Below are 19,627 nucleotides of genomic sequence, written 5' to 3' on the forward strand. Positions count from 1 at the left end.
AGTACAATCTCATATATAGCTGTATATATTGTACTTTATACTGTACTACATCACAGGTAGATATTGTACTACATCTCTGTACTTTGTACTTGGAGTAAAAAGTACAACATGTACTTTTTATGATGTCATAGAACATGATTCATTGTAGATATTTATGAGGTAAAGTGAAATAATGATGCAAAAACATCAGTCACTGAAGAGTTTTCTACATTATTATTATTGTCATGATTATTATTATTATTATTATTAATGAGTCTGTTGTGTATAAAATAACCTCCACTCTCCTCAGAGGATCGTGACGAATGGGGCTCCGCCGTCACTCTTACGGTTACGTAAGCGCGCCAATGAGCCCGCCCACCGCGGTTCTTTACAAACGGCACCACAACACCCAGTCACCGACTTCAAACGCGCGTTTACCGCTTAAGTTCCGCTCTGAATGTTGCGAGTTAAATCCACTGAAGAGCTGATCTGTGACGTTGTCTCATATGGAAACCACATCGTCACGCTCCATTAAAGAACGCGTCAGCGGGTTCACGAGAGTTATGGACGTGACAGAAGCAGAAGCGGAACCTTTCACGACACCTCACAAGCACCGCTTACCTTCGGTGTACCTGTCATGTCACAGAAGTGCGTTTATAAATATAAATACTTGTGTTCACTATCTAACCCTCTCTGCGGTTACTCCCGCCATGCTGCGTTTGCATCGGAACGAGCAGAAAAAAACGGTGTTTGTGTACATTCATTGGTGCTTTATGAGCCGATGTATTGAAGTGATTAATGTAGCCAGAAAGTGTGACGTTTATTTCTACCACGTTCATAACCGTTTAATTCACTCTGTAGAGCCTCAGCACGTAACGGGGCGGGGCTTCCTACTGTGTCCGTACAAGACAAGGACTCCCGCTCAGCCAATAGCGACGCTTCGTTTCTGGGGGAAAAAACGCGCTCAGCCAATCACAACCTCCAGCGGCCGTGATTGGACAGTTATCCAGCGGATGACGTCATCTCCCTCGTGGCGCCTCGTTCATATCGACTAATGACAACCGCCAACAGAGTTTCTTTTTATCCAATCAGAATCGAGGAATTGCTCGACCAATCGGAATAATGTATCCGTTTACCGAACACCGCTGTCACCGCAGCCAATTGCATGCCGGGAAAACAAGAGCTCGGGACTCAACAGCTTGTTGTTCGTGTATAGCGAGAGGCGAAGAAGAAGAAGAAGAACCGATAATGTGAGTATAGACCCGACTAGACCTGGTCCCGGAGCAAACACCCGGTGTACCGCAGACAGACGTCCCACCGGAGCTCTGTCGGTACCGAGCTGTGAGCTGAATGGCAGCAGCAGCTTGTGTGTGTTTTTTTCTTGCAGTGAAGAAATGTGAAGCGACCACATAAATAAATAAATAAATCACAAAAAAATGTCACCAGGTTCGGTTCGGCTAGGTAGAAAAGTTTGTATCTCCGGAAAAGAACGAAGAGCTAAATGTCTCCGTTCGGCCTATCGAACGGTTTAAATCTCCGATCCACAAACTAGCATAGGTAGCTAACTAACATTAGCTTCACCTAGGTAGCTAACTAACGTTAGCTTCACGTAGCTTCGGTCCTTCCGCCCACACACGGCCGGTAGTTTGGACTCGGTCACGTATCTACCGGGACTCTGTGCAGCTGGTAGCTAGCTTCTAACTTTACCTCCACACACACACACACACACACACACACACACACACACACAGCTAGCATCGAGCTGACATGGACGAGCTGTGATGGCGACGTGACTCAGTGGAGCGGGAAGACGCTCCTCTCCGTACATCCGGGTCCTCTCTGAGACCCGCAGATATTTATAACGTACAAACCGGTGGAACCTGGTTCAGTCCGAAGTTAGTGAGCGCTGTTTATGCCACATAGAGAGGAGGAGGGGGAGGTCTGAGCTAGTTGCTAGCTTAGCTTAGCATCATGTTCTGACACCTTGTCTGTCCTCTGCGGTGCTGCCAGCTTTAAAGTCCTCGTCCTGTTTGTGTCTTTCAGTGATCCACAATCCTCGAGCTGGACCCCCTCAGACAAGAAGATGAAGGTGAGTCTGAGGAGCTTTACACCGGACTCCGCTGGTCCTGGACTCTCTGCTTGGTCCTGGGCTCTGCTGGTCCTGCTTTCTGTCCAGTTTCAAAGACTCCTCAGTCCGCCAATAATACTGTTAACAGTCTGTTAGTTCATCAAGAGAAGATGAGTTAGCAGCTTGTTAAAGATGAAGTAAACAACATGAGAGACTTAGTGAATCAAACTCTACGATCTGGATCAGTTCTAAATCTGCGTCTCCACTCAGAGACTCCACGATCTGGATCAGTTCTAAACCTGCGTCTCCACTCAGAGACTCTACAATCTGGATCAGTTCTACACTTGCGTCTCCACTCCGGGACCCAAACAAAGATGGCAGCTGTTGATGAAACCTGTCATTTATCTGGTTGCCATCTTAATTTGTGTCCAGGTCTGGACGTGGACCCTGTGAGACCCTTTATAGACGTTAGTTCTTCAGAGTACAGCAGCTGGAGTCTGAAGGTCTGAGCTGGACCTAGAGTGGTCCCATGTTCATGAGACTCACCTAGGTGTCTTGTCGTCATTGTGTTTCTCTACATGTCTCCTCAATATCTGAGACGTCTTTAAAGCAGAACTTTAAAGATTTACAACTAATCTGAGGTCCAACGAGTAGATGAGCGGGAAACCAAAGCTGAAGTCGAGTTAGAACTAGACTTTGATTAGTAAGACGAACACGTAACTGTGTACGGAGGTATCAGACTGTTTAGTTTAACTAAACTATCGGACTGTGTTTGGTTTAACTAAACTATCGGACTGTGTTTGGTTTAACTAAACTATCGGACTGTTTGGTTTAACTAAACTATCGGACTGTTTGGTTTAACTAAACTATCGGACTGTTTGGTTTAACTAAACTATCGGACTGGGTTTGGTTTAACTAAACTATCGGACTGTGTTTGGTTTAACTAATCTATCGGACTGTGTTTAGTTTAACTAAACTATCGGACTGTGTTTGGTTTAACTAATCTATTGGACTGTGTTTGGTTTAACTAAACTATCGGACTGTGTTTAGTTTAACTAAACTATCGGACTGTGTTTAGTTTAACTAAACTATCGGACTGTGTTTGGTTTAACTAATCTATCGGACTGTGTTTGGTTTAACTAAACTGCTGTGTGCTGCAGTGCACTCTGGGAGTGTGTGATGTCACTGATGTGTGATGTCACTGATGTGTTCCAGGCAGCAGACGAGCCCCCCTACCTCACTGTGGGGACGGATGTCAGCGCCAAATACAGAGGAGCCTTCTGTGAGGCCAAGATCAAGACGGTGAAACGCATGGTGAAGGTCAAGGTAAGACTCTCAGGGACTGGGTCCACCCGCAGACTGACTGTTGGTCTTCAGGGTTAGTTTGAACCTGAACCAGATCCTCTTGTGAACCCGACCAGGTTTCTGGAACCAGTGTAGCATTGAAGTGGAATTAGCAGGCTAACTAGCCTTCTGCTCTGTGAGCTCCATTCCACGACGCTTTGCTATTGCCAGATAAACAGCCAATCACAGCACAGTAGGACGGGGCTAAAGGAACAGTCTACAGAGGCATTGGATCCAAAGAAGTGTCCGTTATTCAGTCCACGTTGTTGTTGTCCTGTCGTTAGCCGAGAGGACAAACTGTCCCTGGATCATACCCACATGTCTTCATGTCTCTGTGTCCTCAGGTGAATCTGAAAGGTGAGAGTACGTCCCAGGTGGTGCAGGACGACCAGGTCAAAGGAGCGCTGAGGGTGAGGCGTGTGTGTGTGTGTGTGTGTGTGTGTGTGTGTGTGTGTGTGTGTGTGTGTGTGTGTGTGTGTGTGTGTGTGTGTGTGTGTGTGTGTGTGTGTGTGTGTGTGTGTGTGCGCGCGTGTGTGTGCGTGTGCGTGCGTGCGTGCGTGCGTGCGTGCGTGCAAGACGTGTTGTGAGACCTACGTGTGTTTCCTTGTGTCCTTCAGGTGGGCTCCACAGTGGAGGTGAAGACTAACGAGGGTTTGTCCAGCGAGGCCATCATCAGTAAGCTGACAGACGCCAGCCTCTACACTGTGGGTGAGTCTCTGATTGGTCCGTTGGGGTCAGTCAGTGGTCACATGACCTCCTCTCCATGGAGGTGATTGACAGGGAGGAGTGGGCGGAGCTTCAGTTGCTGGAACCTCAGGGATCAATGATTTTTGATCAGATGTGGAGCTTTTATTAGTACTTTATGTTGTGATGACGTCACTGATCTCAGGTCAGTGATTGGCTGTCAGGAGTGATGATGCTGAGAAATGGTTTCGCTCAATGAGCTGATGTCCTGTGATGTCACAACTTCTCTTGGCTGTCTGACCAATCCGCTGTCAGTTTAACTCCAGGCTAACGAGGCTAAATATGCTAATGGTCCGTCCATGAAACACTCTAATAGTTCATTAGCACAATGCTAACAGCTAGTAGTTACCAACACTAGCTCAGCTGCTACAAGAGGACAGGAGGAAGGAGACAGGACAGGAGACATAATGACGGGAGGAAGGAGACATAATGACAGGAGGAAGGAGACATAATGACAGGAGGAAGGAGACATAATGACAGGAGGAAGGAGACAGGACAGGAGACATAATGACAGGAGACAGGACGAAGGAGACATAATGACAGAAGACAGGAGGAAGGAGACATAATGACAGGAGGAAGGAGACAATGACAGGAGACAGGAGGAAGGAGACATAATGACAGGAGGAAGGAGACATAATGACAGGAGACAGGAGGAAGGAGACACAATGACAGGAGGAAGGAGACATAATGACAGGAGACAGGAGGAAGGAGACATAATGACAGGAGACAGGACGAAGGAGACATAATGACAGGAGACAGGACGAAGGAGACATAATGACAGGAGGAAGGAGACAATGACAGGAGACAGGAGGAAGGAGACATAATGACAGGAGGAAGGAGACATAATGACAGGCGACAGGAGGAAGGAGATATAAAAACAGGAGGAAGGAGACATAATGACAAGAGACAGGAGGAAGGAGACATAATGACAGGAGGAAGGAGACAGGACAGGAGACATAATGACAGGAGACAGGAGGAAGGAGACATAATGACAGGAGGAAGGAGACAGGACAGGAGACATAATGACAGGAGACAGGAGGAAGGAGACATAATGACAGGAGGAAGGAGACAGGACAGGAGACATAATGACAGGAGGAAGGAGACAGGAGGAAGGAAACATAAATAACTTTATTTCGACACTTTGATGTTACAAATTATATTGAACCTTGTTATTTTTCAAATAATCTCAATCTATAATGTGAGTTTATTTAATATTCATGTGGGACGGGTCTGTCCCTACTAGGAGACAAGGTGGAGGAGACATGTCGGAGAACAAAGTGTCTCTAATGAACTGTGTGTGTGTTTCAGTGTTCGATGATGGAGACGAGAAGACTCTTCGTAGGACGTCTCTGTGTCTGAAGGGAGAGAGACACTTTGCAGAGAGTGAGGTAAGACAGACAGACAGACAGACAGACAGACCGACAGACCTCCTCTCATCTCCTTGTCTCGTGTTATCAGACCTTGGACCAGCTGCCACTCACCAACCCAGAGCATTTTGGAACTCCGGTCATCGGAAAGAAGTCCAACCGAGGAGGACGACGCTCGTCTCAGGCTGTGTGAGTCCTCTGTCCTTTTATTTATTTATTTATTTATATATATATATATATATATATATATATATATATATCTCCTCTGTCCTCAACCGTCCAGATACATAGAGCATTACATCATCACATTAATGATGATGATGAGAGGACTCTATAAGAACACAAGTTCGGAGGTCGCGTCCACTGGATTGGGACACATTTATAACAAAGATCAAATGTGTGTGTGTGTGTGTGTCTCAGGGCTGATGAGGACAATGAGTCTTCCTCCAGTGAGGATGAGGAGGACGACAGGAGGAGACTGAACGATGAGCTTCTGGGAAAAATCTGCAGTGTTGAGAGTGAAGAAGAAACGAGCAGCTGGTACCTGGCTCTGGTAAACACACACACACACACACACACACACACACACACACACACACACACACACACACACACACACACACACACACACACACACACACAGAGAGAGAGGTATAGGGTGATCTGATTGGTTCTTAACTACAATACTTCCTGAACTGACCCTGTGCTAAGCCCCGCCCCCTCTGCATCAGTTTGTCAGCCCCGTTACCGTGGAGACCACTCTGTCATGAAACAGATCAGCGTCATGATGTAACTACTAACAGTGTTAAATACCTCTTATTGTTTGTTCCAGTGTAAACATATTCTACATGCAGTGTTATAAACGTATATGAGAGCACATTTCTGTTATTGTAACTTATTATAACTTTGTATCTGTTTCTTGGAGGCTAACGTTAGCATCTTTAGGTCCGTGTTTGGTGTTAAAGTGACGTAGATGTTCCTTCATCAGAACAGAACAGACCGGTTCTCTCCTTCACAAACACGTCTTCACTTTCTCATCTTTCATAAAATATAAAACAAATGCTGTCTTATCTGCAGGATACCGTCATTTTGCGGGTCACAAAATCGCCATGCATTGTGGGGGATGTAGGTTATGGTCAGTGTACACTGTAAAGCAGCATGGACTTTAATTTTAACACAATCATAGGCCTTTTATATGGAAGACCATATGAAAAGTTAGACTTAATAAAGATATCCCCATGACGACTGGTGCATCCACCTGTAACCATGACACTGACCAGATGTTTCCAGCTGTTCAATGAAGGTTGTCACCTCAGACACATCGCCACGGGTGTGTTTACTCATCTTTGAAGTATTTCATTTGTTTAAAGTCTTCACTGTAGAGTGACCTGTGAAGAGCTGCTTCATTACACTTAAACACTTAATGTCTTCTCATTAACACTTTATATCTTCATTAACACTTTACATCTCTTCATTAACACTTTACATCTCTTCATTAACACTTTACATCTCTGCATTAACACTTTATATCTCTGCATTAACACTTTATATCTTCATTAACACTTTACATCTCTTCATTAACACTTTACATCTCTTCATTAACACTTTACATCTCTTCATTAACACTTTACATCTCTTCATTAACACTTTATATCTCTTCATTAACACTTTACATCTCTTCATTAACACTTTATATCTTCATTAACACTTTACATCTCTTCATTAACACTTTACATCTCTTCATTAACACTTTACATCTCTGCATTAACACTTTACATCTCTGCATTAACACTTTACATCTCTTCATTAACACTTTACATCTCTTCATTAACACTTTATATCTCTTCATTAACACTTTACATCTCTTCATTAACACTTTACATCTCTTCATTAACACTTTACATCTCTTCATTAACACTTTACATCTCTTCATTAACACTTTACATCTCTTCATTAACACTTTACATCTCTTCATTAACACTTTACATCTCTGCATTAACACTTTACATCTCTGCATTAACACTTTATATCTCTTCATTAACACTTTATATCTCTTCATTAACACTTTATATCTCTTCATTAACACTTTATATCTCTTCATTAACACTTTACATCTCTTCATTAACACGTTATATCTCTGCATTAACACGTTATATCTCTTCATTAACACTTTACATCTCTTCATTAACACTTTACATCTCTTCATTAACACTTTACATCTCTTCATTAACACTTTACATCTCTTCATTAACACTTTATATCTCTGCATTAACACTTTATATCTTCATTAACACTTTACATCTCTTCATTAACACTTTACATCTCTTCATTAACACTACATCTCTTCATTAACACTTTATATCTCTTCATTAACACTTTATATCTCTGCATTAACACTTTATATCTCTTCATTAACACTTTACATCTCTTCATTAACACTTTACATCTCTTCATTAACACTTTATATCTCTGCATTAACACTTTATATCTTCATTAACACTTTACATCTCTTCATTAACACTTTATATCTCTTCATTAACACGTTATATCTCTGCATTAACACGTTATATCTCTTCATTAACACTTTACATCTCTTCATTAACACTTTACATCTCTTCATTAACACTTTACATCTCTTCATTAACACTTTACATCTCTTCATTAACACTTTATATCTCTGCATTAACACTTTATATCTTCATTAACACTTTACATCTCTTCATTAACACTTTACATCTCTTCATTAACACTACATCTCTTCATTAACACTTTATATCTCTTCATTAACACTTTATATCTCTGCATTAACACTTTATATCTTCATTAACACTTTACATCTCTTCATTAACACTTTACATCTCTTCATTAACACTTTATATCTCATCATTATGACCATGGGGATATTTTTGTTTTCAAGTCTAACTTTTAATTTTTTTGCTGGTCGATTCACGGGTCACATAAAATCACGTGAGTTTGACATGTGCACTAGAAGCTCATGTTGGTGTTATTTATTACACTTCATTCACTAAACCAGACGTCTTACAGAGTGGAACAACAGACAGACAGACCATAATGTCTGATGGGATCTCTGTTGGCAATACGGTTTATCATCAATGTGCTGAGTCATCATCACCATGTTACACACACAGATCAATAACAACAATAATAAAGTTGCGTGCTAAGCTAACATTGTAGCAGCTCCATCAACATTCAACATAACGTCATCTAGATGTAAATACGGCAGAGTTGTTATTGTTCATACATTTATACACACCTCTAAACATAGTGTACCTGTCTGTCCTCCAGGTGTGTGTGTGTGTGTGTGTGTGTGTGTGTGTGTGTGTGTGTGTGTGTGCGCCCGTCTGTCCTCCAGGTGTTTAAACGTTGTGTGTGTGTGTGTGTGTGTCCTCCAGGTGTTTAAACGTTGTGTGTGTGTGTGTGTGTGTACCCATCTGTCCTCCAGGTGGTGTCTCCCAGCTGTAACGATGAGGTGGTGGTGAAGAAGGACCAGTGTCTGGTCAGAGCCTTCAGCGACTCCAAGTTGTGAGTTTCTTCTTCTTCTTCTTGATCTGTGGTCACAAACCCATCAGCTCTGTCTCACCTCCTCCGTCTCGTGTCCTCCTGCAGCTACACAGTGGCAAGAAGACACATTCACACCTTCACCTCCATCGGCTCCACCAGGTCTGAGTTCTCCAGCAGGAGAGGTGAGGAACTACAACTCCCACAATACACCAGGGCACCCAAACACCTTTTTTTGTTCTCCTTCAACGTTTTCTCTCATCGTTGCTCCTGCTGCTCCTCTTCTTCTTCCTCTCTCCTCCTTGTCTTCTTCCTCCCCCCACCCTCTAGGTTTTGAAGCGGCTCAGGTCTTCCTGAGGACTAGGGAGGTCCCTGATATGTGGAAGATGGACATGAGTCTGATCCTGGACTCGTCCTCCAGCGACGATGAAGAGAAGGAGAGTGATGATGAGGAGGAGGACGAAGAGGAGAAGAAGAAGAAGAAACGCTTAAAGGAGGAGGTGAGAGGGCCACATGTAGACCTGTCTGTAGACCAGATGTAGACCTGTCTGTATGTCTGTAGACCAGATGTAGACCTGTCTGTATGTCTGTAGACCAGATGTAGACCTGTCTGTAGACCAGATGTATGTCGGTCTGTCTGTAGACCAGATGTAGACCGGTCTGTCTGTAGACCAGGGTGTTGGATGTAGACCAGTCTGTCTGCAGACCAGATGTTGACGTGTCTGTCTCTCTGTCTGTCCAGCCCGAGGAGGAGGAGCCTGATCCAGAGGAGAGAGACGGCTTCCTGCAGCAGCTGTATAAGTTCATGGAGGACCGAGGTGAGACCTACAGAAGTTAAATCGGTACAGAGAACTGGCACAGGTCACATACCAGCTTAAGACCCTTTCTGGTTCATGGTGGTCTCCACTAAACGGCTGAGAGGATCATCAGAGGACTGTTCTAACATGATGTCTCTGTCTGTCCTTCAGGGACCCCCATCAACAAGCCTCCAGTGTTGGGTTATAAAGACTTGAACCTCTTCAAGCTCTTCAGACTGGTCTATCACCTGGGAGGCTGCCATAAGGTGAGGACTGTCTCTCTGTCTGTGGTCATGTGACCTGCTGAAGTCCTGTGATGTCACTTCCTGTTCAGCTGGCTGTGACAGAGTGGTATTGTGTGTTGCAGATTGAGTCTGGGACCGTGTGGAAGCAGGTCTACATGGATCTGGGGATCCCTGTGCTGAACTCTGCTGCGTCCTACAACGTCAAGACGGCCTACAAGAAGTAAGAGGACACTCCCGCTTCACCCCGTTTGTCCCGCTTCGTCCCGTTTGTGTCCCGCTTCGTCCCGTTTGTGTCCCGCTTCGTCCCGTTTGTGTCCCGCTTCGCCCCGTTTGTGTCCCGCTTCACCCCGTTTGTGTCCCGCTTCGTCCCGTTTCTCCCGTTTGTCCTGCTCCACCTCATCCTCCTATTTTCCCATGATGCCCTGGTGTTGGTTGACGGTGTGGTTTGTGTCATCAGGTATCTGTATGGTTTTGAGGAGTACTGCCGCTCCGCCTCCATCACCTTCAGGACCATCCATCACAACAACCCCCGTCCTCCCACCACACCGACCAATCAAAAGCAGGCAGGGGCGGAGCTTAACAAGCCCTCTGCGCTGCCAGAGAAGGAGGTGGAGCCTGTCAAAGACAAGATGGAGGAGGCGGAGTCAGAGAGTGAGAGCGAGAAGGAGGAGGTGAAGGGGAGACAGTCGTCCCCAAGGGTGAGACAGCACCTTTTAATTTATTATCATATTAACTGTTATTACACCTGTTATTACTAAATATTAGTTAGAGATCGACTAAAAATGTAACTTCTCTTTAAGACATTTTTCCTCTGGTCTCACTTTAATAAGACTAAATGTCTCTCTGTCCTCCTGTCTCTGTCTCTCTCTGTCCTCCTGTCTCTGTCTCTCTCTGTCCTCCTGTCTGTCTTTCTCTCTCTGTCCTCCTGTGTCTCTTTCTCTCTCTCTGTCCTCCTGTCTGTCTTTCTCTCTGTCCTCCTGTCTCTCTCTCTCTGTGTCCTCCTGTCTGTCTGTCTCTCTCTGTCCTCCTGTCTGTCTTTCTCTCTGTCCTCCCGTCTCTCTCTGTCCTCCTGTCTGTCTGTCTGTCTGTCTGTCTTTCTCTCTCTCTGTCCTCCTGTCTTTCTCTCTCTCTCTGTCCTTCTATCTGTCTCTCTCTCTCTGTCCTCCTGTCTGTCTCTCTCTCTCTGTCCTTTTGTCTGTCTCTCTCTCTCTGTGTTGTAGGGGAGGAGGAGTTGTGTGGGGAGTCAGCCGAAGACAGACAGAGAGTCTCCCTCCAGACTGGAGAAGGGAGGAGGAGCAGAAGATAACAGTGAGGAGCAGAGGGAGGTGAGAAGACGCAGCAACAGAAGAATGGACGACTCGGATAAAGGCTCTGAGGAGGAGGAGGAGGAGGAGGAGGAGGAGGAAGATGATGATGATGATGATGATGATGATGATGATGATGATGATGATGAAGAGGATGACGACGATGGCGATGAAGAGGAGGAGAGAGAGATGAGAGAAGGGTGAGACTGAAATAAACAAAGTAGACATTGTGCTGCTAGTGGACTTTATTATTCAAACCAGGAACTAATGTTAGCGTCAGACGTCTGGATCTTAAGTTATCAGAGAAACAAGCTGAGCTAACGTTAGCATCAGATGCCTGCATCTTAAGTTGTCAGAGGAACAAGCTGAGCTAACGTTAGCATCAGACGCCTGCATCTTAAGTTGTCAGAGGAACAAGCTGAGCTAACGTTAGCATCAGATGCCTGCATCTTAAGTTGTCAGAGGAACAAGCTGAGCTAACGTTAGCATCAGACGCCTGCATCTTAAGTTATCAGAGAAACAAGCTGAGCTAACGTTAGCATCAGATGCCTGCATCTTAAGTTGTCAGAGGAACAAGCTGAGCTAACGTTAGCATCAGACGCCTGCATCTTAAGTTGTCAGAGGAACAAGCTGAGCTAACGTTAGCATCAGACGTCTGGATCTTAAGTCATCAGAGAAACTAGCTGAGCTAACGTTAGCGCCAGACGCCTGCATCTTAAGTCATCAGAGGAACTAGCTGAGCTAACGTTAGCATCAGACGTCTGGCTCTTAAGTTATCAGAGAAACAAGCTGAGCTAACGTTAGCGCCAGACGTCTGATCTTAAGTTATCAGAGGAACAAGCTGAGCTAACGTTAGCATCAGACGTCTGGATCTTAGGTCATCAGAGAAACTAGCTGAGCTAACGTTAGCATCAGATGTCTGGATCTTAAGTCATCAGAGGAACTAGCTGAGCTAACGTTAGCATCAGACGTCTGGATCTTAAGTCATCAGAGGAACTAGCTGAGCTAACGTTAGCATCAGATGTCTGGATCTTAAGCCATCAGAGGAACTAGCTGAGCTAACGTTGCTGATGTCTGTTGTTTAGAATGAGACCTCTAGTGGTATAAAGTTACATGTGTTTAACTTAAAGAACATAATAGTTCTATTTAATGAAAGAGTGTGTGTGTGTGTGTGTGTGTGTGTGTGTGTGTGTGTGTGTGTGTGTGTGTGTGTGTGTGTGTGTGTGTGTGTGTGTGTCTGTCTGTCTGTCTTTCTCTCTCAGCTGTGAGGAGGAGGAGGAGGATGGCGACTCTGTGACAGGGACGAAGGTGCGGGTGAAGTACGGCAGAGGGAAGACTCAGAAGATCTACGAGGCTCACATCAAGAAGACGGACTTGGACAACGGAGAACAGTTCTACCTGGTCCACTACTACGGCTGGAACGTCAGGTGAGACTTCCTGCTTCATTTAACCAGTGTCCTGTTAAAGATCATCCTCAAGTCCCGCCCCTACACGCTCTCATCTAATCGCAAAAGGGATGTTGATGAGTGTCCCTTTGTTGAACACGTTCTCAGGTTCCAGTGATTTAAAGGTACAAAGTCACTCAGGTGTGTCTGATCCTCAGGTACGACGAGTGGGTGAAAGCCGACCGGCTCATCTGGCCCCTGGAGAAAGGAACCAAGAAGAGACGGAGAAAGAAGGTGAAGGTGAGCTCGGTGAGGTCATGTGACCTGCTGCTGAGAAGCCCTGTGAGGTCGCTTCCTGTCAGCTGACCAGGATTCATCTGACGTTTCATTTATTCTACAACCAACCAAAGACTCGGGACAAGTTTGTGTGTCTTGTTACCTGATGATTTAAAACAAAGCTTAGCAACAGCTCAGGCTCACTTAAGGTGCACCGACCCATAGGGTGGACCGGCCCTTAGGGTGGACCAGCTGATCAGAGTTTTGCTCAAGTTGTTGTTTTTTCTGTTTTTGTTGTTGTTGCTGTCAGTTTGATGTTATCTGTCTCCCAACAGAACAAAGATGATCCGGAGACAGACAAAGACGAAGAGAAGCCTCCGTCAGCGGCGGCGAAGCCTCCGGGAGCCAAACGAGGTCGTCCTCAGATCAGGACACCGCCCACCGGCTCAGCGGGACGCAGCGTCTCTAAGACGCCCAGCACCGAGGGACGATCCAACGGGAGGACGGGCAGGACGGAGACGCCTTCCAACATGGCCAACGGAGACAGTAAGAGACTCTGTCCTGCTGGCTTCATTGTGTGTGTGTGTGTGTGTGTGTGTCTGTGTGTGTGTGTGTGTCTGTGTGTCTCTGATGTGTCCTCCTCCCTGCAGACACTCCTCGCAGGAGAACCAGGAGGACGTCGGGTCTGTACGACTCCGACAGAGCCTCTAACGGTGAGGTCACTTCCTGTTTCCTGTCGCTGATCCGGTTGCAGTGACCAGTAACTAACCAACCTGCTACTCTGTCTCCCTGCAGAGGATTCTGGGAACTCATCAGAGGACAGCGAATCAGAAGACCCGCCTGACAAAAAGCCGTCGCCATGGCGAGGGAGGAGTGAAGACCCATCCAGTCAGGAGGAGGTGAAGGAGGAGGACACAAGTGAGGTCGCTGATGTCACAACGGCCATTAACGACGACGCTGTCGCTGGGGCAACAGCTGGTCAGCTGCCTGTCTCCACGGCACCGCAGCATCCCAGCATGCCTCAGGAGAAAACTGACAATCTCCTGAGCCAATCGGAGAACGAGGAGCCGGGGCAAGGGGAGGAGCCAACAGTAGAAGCCGCCATGTTGCTGATACACCTGGACAAGGAGTTGACGTCTGTCCAAGAGACGGACAACTTGGTTCCTGGGCAGGAAGTGCTTGGCAAGATGTCTCCTCCGCCCGGCAACAGGACGCCTCCTCCTTCCTCCAACAGGACGCCTCCTCTTCCTGCGCCCTCCAACAGGACGCCTCCACCTTCCTCCAACAGGACGCTTCCTCCTTCCTCCAACAGGACGCCTCCTCCTTCCTCCAACAAGACGCCTCCTCCTTCCTCCAACAGGACGCCTCCTGTTCCTGCGCCCACCAACAGGACGCCTCCTGTTCCTGCGCCCGCTAACAGGACGCCTCCTGAGGACCAGGTGTCCTCTTCTCAGCTCGCCCTTGCAAAGGATGAGGACATCCGGTCCACTCCTCTGCCCTCCCCCAGTGTCAAAGGGCGCAGGTCCCTCCTCAGGGAGACAGGTCATGAAACTCCTCCCAGAATCCTCCTCTCCGCCTCTCCCACCACCAGCCCCGCCCACATGGTGTCTCCTCCTCGCAGCGTCCTGAAGAGACAGGACGAGCCCATGGTGGTTCTCCACTGCCTCCCCACCCAGCGCCTCCCCCCTGAGTCTCCCACCGCAGACTCCGACACTGACTCTGCCACGGAGGAGGAGGAGGAGGAGGAGGTCCCTGAGAAGAGGAGCAGCTCCACATTGAAACGGAAAGCAGCAGAGCAGCGAGCAGCAGACAAGAAGCTCCGCCTTGAAAGGAGGCAGGAGGAGGCCGCCTCCTCCCAAACGCCCCCTGCCCCTTCCAAGATGGCCTTGGGAGCTTCACCCAAAGGATTCCCCTCACCTCTCCGCAGGGTGGAGTCAGAGAGGAGCGAGGGAGTGATGAAGGCAGAGGAGTGGCCCTGCCCAGAGGACAAGTCGAGGGAGGCGTCAGAAGAGCTCCTAATGGGCGGAGCCACAAAAGACTCAGAGGTGCATGCTGGGATGCCTCCCCCTGCCCCAGGCCCCTCCCCTGCTGAGGAGCTGGAGCCGCAGATCGGCCCTGAGGCGCTGGTCTGCCACGAGGTGGACCTGGACGACCCGGACGAGAAGGAGAAGCCCACCCCCCCGGAGCACCTCCTCCTAATGATGAGGGAGCAGCAACCTGCCCCGCTTCCTAACCTCCACTCCTCTCTGCCCTCCCCCCACACCCCTCACCTCCCCCAGCCTCAGCTCAGGCCCTTCCTGCCGACCGCCGCTCCCGGCTCTGAGGAGCTCCACCCGGCCAGGAGCGCCGGCGAGGAGGAGAGAGGAGCAGTCAGGGGAGAGCAGCAGGGAGACTCCAGCCCCGGGTTTGATGGCAGCGCTTCCTCCTCAACCTCCCTGCTGTCTCTACAGGAGACCAAGGACAGAGGTGAGACCTGTGTGAACAGTGTCAGTATGTTCTGGTGTCTCACCCTCTCTTCCCCTCTTGTCCTGATTGTCCTGACCCCTCTTGTCCTGATTGTCCTGACCCCTCTTGTCCTGATTGTCCTGACCCCTCTTGTCCTGACCCCTCTTGTCCTGATTGTCCTGACCCCTCTTGTCCTGATTGTCCTGACCCCTCTTGTCCTGACCCCTCTTGTCCTGATTGTCCTGACCCCTCTTGTCCTGACCCCTCTTGTCCTGACCCCTCTTGTCCTGATTGTCCTGACCCCTCTTGTCCTGGCCGGGTGGCCGTGGCTAAGTGGAGAGCAGGGCCGCCTTTCAATCAGAGGGTCGGCGGTTCGAATCCCCTAGTCTCGTGTCAATGTGTCCTTGAGCAAGACACTTGCAATGTCTCCCGTAGCTGCGTCTACGGTGTGTAGATAGATACTGAATTGTAAGTCGCTTTGGATAAAAGCGTCTGCTAAATGACTGTAATGTAATGATTGTCCTGACCCCTCTTGTCCTGATTGTCCTGACCCCTCTTGTCCTGATTGTCCTGACCCCTCTTGCCCTGACCCCTCTTGTCCTGATTGTCCTGACCCCTCTTGCCCTGACCCCTCTTGTCCTGATTGTCCTGACCCCTCTTGTCCTGACCCCTCTTGCCCTGACCCCTCTTGTCCTGATTGTCCTGCCCCCTCTTGTCCTGACCCCTCTTGTCCTGATTGTCCTGACCCCTCTTGTCCCTCATGTCCTGACCCCTCTTGTCCCTCATGTCCTGACCCCTCTTGTCCCTCTCGTCCTGACCCCTCTTGTCCCTCTTGTCCTGACCCCTCTTGTCCCTCTTGTCCTGACCCCTCTTGTCCTGATTGTCCTGCCCCCTCTTGTCCTGACCCCTCTTGTCCCTCTTGTCCTGACCCCTCTTGCCCTGACCCCTCTTGTCCTGACCCCTCTTGTCCTGACCCCTCTTGCCCTGACCCCTCTTGTCCTGACCCCTCTTGCCCTGACCCCTCTTGTCCTGACCCCTCTTGCCCTGACCCCTCTTGTCCTGATTGTCCTGCCCCCTCTTGTCCTGACCCCTCTTGTCCCTCTTGTCCTGACCCCTCTTGTCCCTCATGTCCTGACCCCTCTTGTCCCTCTTGTCCTGACCCCTCTTGTCCCTCTTGTCCTGACCCCTCTTGTCCCTCTTGTCCTGACCCCTCTTGTCCTGATTGTCCTGACCCCTCTTGTCCTGATTGTCCTGCCCCCTCTTGTCCTGACCCCTCTTGTCCCTCTTGTCCTGACCCCTCTTGTCCTGATTGACCTGACCCCTCTTGTCCTGACCCCTCTACACTATACGGATGTTGTTGGTTATTTAGGTAACTGTGTTTAAATCAGAAATAGAGTACAGTGACGAACTTAATGAAACATTTGAACAGATCGACATGAGCAAAATGTTTAAATGTGTCCATGATGTAGTTCAACATTGGTTTATTATTATTATTATTATTACTACAGGTAATGACTACATGTGGTCGCTGCTCTCCTCTCCTTTGGTAAAGAATGGTTGTGTGTTCCCTATGCTAAAGGAGATGAGGAGGCATTGAGCTTCCTAAGAGACTCCTCTGTCCTCCCTTCTGATTGGTTAGTTGTTACCTGTGTGCCCCTCCCAGGTCAGAAGAGGGTGATGGACTGTAACTCCAGCCCGACGGCCAAGAAACAGAAACGCAACCAGAAACGACTCAGCACACCTGTGAAGGTGGAGAAGAACGGAGCAGGTGAGCTGTGATGTCACTGTTGACCAGGTGTAGTCACGTGATCTGAACAGGAAGCAGCAGGAGGCCAATCAGCTGCGTCGTTTAAGAAGAACAGAAGATCTAAAGGACCTCTCATGGTCACCATCAGCTACTCTTCTACACTCACTAGTTTTATCTCAACACCTGTCTCCTCTCTACACCCCCCCCCCCCCCCCCTCGTCTCCCAGGTAACAGCAGTGACAGTGAGGACCAGTCCCGGCTGTCTCTGTCTCAGAAGTCTGTTTGTCTCTCGTCTCCTTCATCTCTCAGGAAAGACAAACACAGCTTCTCCCCTCAGAGGACGTACAAGTGGACCTTCCAGCTCGGTACTTCTTCTTTAACTATTTTTTTTCTTCATATATATATATATATATATATATATATATATATATATATATATATATATATATATATATATATATATATATATATATATATATATATATATATATATATAAAAACACACACACACACACACACACTAACTATATTATACTCGCATTATCCTCTTTCCTCCTCTACCTTCCCTCAGACGAGCTGGACAGCATGTCGAGCACGGACCGGATCTCCTTCCTGCAGGAGAAGCTTCAGGAGATCAGGAAGTACTACATGAGCCTGAAGTCTGAGGTGGCATCCATCGACCGCCGGAGGAAGAGACTAAAGAAGAAGGAGAGAGAAGGTAGGAGCTGCAGGGCATGCTGGGAGGTGTAGTCCATCAGAACCCTGTGTCCCGTCCCTAACGTGTAGTTCTGTCTCTCAGTGTCCAACACGACGGCGTCCACGTCCTCGGGCTCCTCAGACACAGGTATGAGTCCGTCCTCGGCCTCGCCCAATCAGAACACCGTCGCCGTGGAGTGCAGGTGATGACACGTCCACTGAGCCCCGCCCCTTTCCAGCCACAGACTCCGCCCACTCAGCCAGCTCAGAGGGCATGATGGGAAATAAACTGTCAGAGGGGGGAGGGGCTACCACTTGGCCCCGCCCCCTCACCTGAGACTGACTTCCTGTTTGAGGAGAAACATCAGCCGTCTGTTCAGCCGCCACACAACTCCTTACTTCCTTGTCTTGTCTCCTAATTTCAAAATAAAGTGACAGGTTATTTTTGGGGGTCCAAGGTCACTGGTTTAATTTCCTGACTTCCTGCTGTGAATCTTTTTGTATAAAATTAGAGCTTTTATTTTGGAAAAAGAAAAACGGTAAAGATTAACTTTTTTTGTTTAAAATAATTAAAATCATTTTTATTTGTTCAGTTATTGATTTATATGAAATAAATAAACGTTTTGATTTAGTGTTTTTAATTAAAACATTTTATTTTAAGCTTTTGGCCTCCGTATCTTATTTTGTAGTAAATTTAATTTATGATTTAATCTGAATTACGAGAATAAAACAAAACAGTGATGAAATGTGATTTAATGTGAACATTTAGTTCATCTGATAACTGACTCATTTAAATTTCATGTTTGAAGAAGAAACAGTTTAACTTTTGAATGTTAAAATATTTGTTAAAGTTAAAATGTATCTTCTTCTCATTTGATCTTCTGTTCAGTACTGACCTCACGCCTCCTCCTCTTCCTCCCTCACTCTTCCTCCTCTTCCTCCTCCTCTTCTGTGGTGCCTCAGACAGACGGCTGCTTCATGGACCCTCTCTGTTCTGTAAATATCAGCTCTGATTAGAGTGAAGCCGTGGTGCGTTCAAAGACTCACTTTTTCATCGTGTAAAGAATGTTTCTAATATTTTTAAGAGCCGACTGTTTGTATCGTCGTTTAATGAACTTTTTAATGTAAATAAACTAAAACGTCATGAACTGTCAATAAACAGCTCTTTGTTTCTAATAAAGTTTTAAAATGTTTCCTCAAGTCCTGATCCACATCCCAGACCGCCTCATGTTCAGGTTCTACAGTCAGAAACCAAACATCCGTTCTGAACCAGAACTTGATGGTTCTAATTTAAATCTAGAAGCAACACCATAGAGAACAGTTAGCTTAGCATAAAGACTGCTAGCAGCTAGCTGGACTCAGTTGTGATGTCACGACATTAAAACTGAACCGTTGATCAGAGGATTCAGTTTGACACAAGGACCCTTTAGTGGACCAGGGACCCTCTACAGGACCTTTAGTGGACCAGAGGCCCTCTAGAGGACCTTTAGTGGACCAGGGACCCTCAACAGGACCTTTAGTGGACCAGAGACCCTCTACAGGATCTTTAGTGGACCAGGGACTTTCTACAGGATCTTTAGTGGACCAGGGACTTTCTACAGGACCTTTAGTGGACCAGAGACCCTCTACAGGACCTTTAGTGGACCAGGGACCCTCTACAGGAACAGGTTTCATTATGATGTGAAATGTCTAAGTTCAAAACTTCTGAAAC

At 47.2% G+C, this 19,627-nt stretch overlaps 1 protein-coding gene and 1 non-coding gene across 5 annotated transcripts; both read left to right on the plus strand.

Annotated features, from left to right (window-relative positions):
• Positions 1–1,159: 1,159 nt before the first annotated feature.
• On the plus strand, positions 1,160–19,109 carry arid4a (AT-rich interactive domain 4A). Of its 4 annotated transcripts, XM_068737186.1 has the most exons (26): positions 1,160–1,229; positions 2,023–2,068; positions 3,263–3,373; positions 3,736–3,801; positions 4,009–4,099; positions 5,444–5,523; positions 5,594–5,691; positions 5,923–6,055; positions 8,966–9,045; positions 9,130–9,206; positions 9,352–9,521; positions 9,764–9,839; positions 9,990–10,084; positions 10,186–10,283; positions 10,521–10,761; positions 11,284–11,567; positions 12,630–12,794; positions 12,971–13,052; positions 13,364–13,574; positions 13,679–13,741; positions 13,824–15,494; positions 17,137–17,241; positions 17,448–17,585; positions 17,792–17,938; positions 18,020–18,064; positions 18,880–19,109. In XM_068737186.1, the coding sequence occupies exons 2-26, from the start codon at positions 2,063–2,065 to the stop codon at positions 18,927–18,929; spliced, it is 4,383 nt and encodes a 1,460-aa protein (XP_068593287.1). In that variant the 5' UTR covers positions 1,160–1,229; positions 2,023–2,062; the 3' UTR covers positions 18,930–19,109. The 4 variants fall into 4 exon arrangements, with proteins under 4 accessions (XP_068593287.1, XP_068593285.1, XP_068593286.1 ...); XM_068737184.1 differs by having other exon boundaries at positions 18,020–19,109; XM_068737185.1 differs by having other exon boundaries at positions 12,971–13,046; positions 18,020–19,109.
• On the plus strand, positions 4,297–4,379 carry LOC137892262 (small nucleolar RNA SNORD53/SNORD92). Its single transcript, XR_011105402.1, has one exon. It is a non-coding gene; the product is annotated as a small nucleolar RNA SNORD53/SNORD92 (small nucleolar RNA).
• Positions 19,110–19,627: the final 518 nt, after the last annotated feature.

Source organism: Cebidichthys violaceus, unplaced genomic scaffold, assembly GCF_023349555.1.
Source record: "Cebidichthys violaceus isolate CVI_PGR_0920_01 unplaced genomic scaffold, fCebVio1.0.p SCAF_77, whole genome shotgun sequence".
In the NCBI taxonomy this organism is placed as follows: Eukaryota; Metazoa; Chordata; class Actinopteri; order Perciformes; family Stichaeidae; genus Cebidichthys; species Cebidichthys violaceus.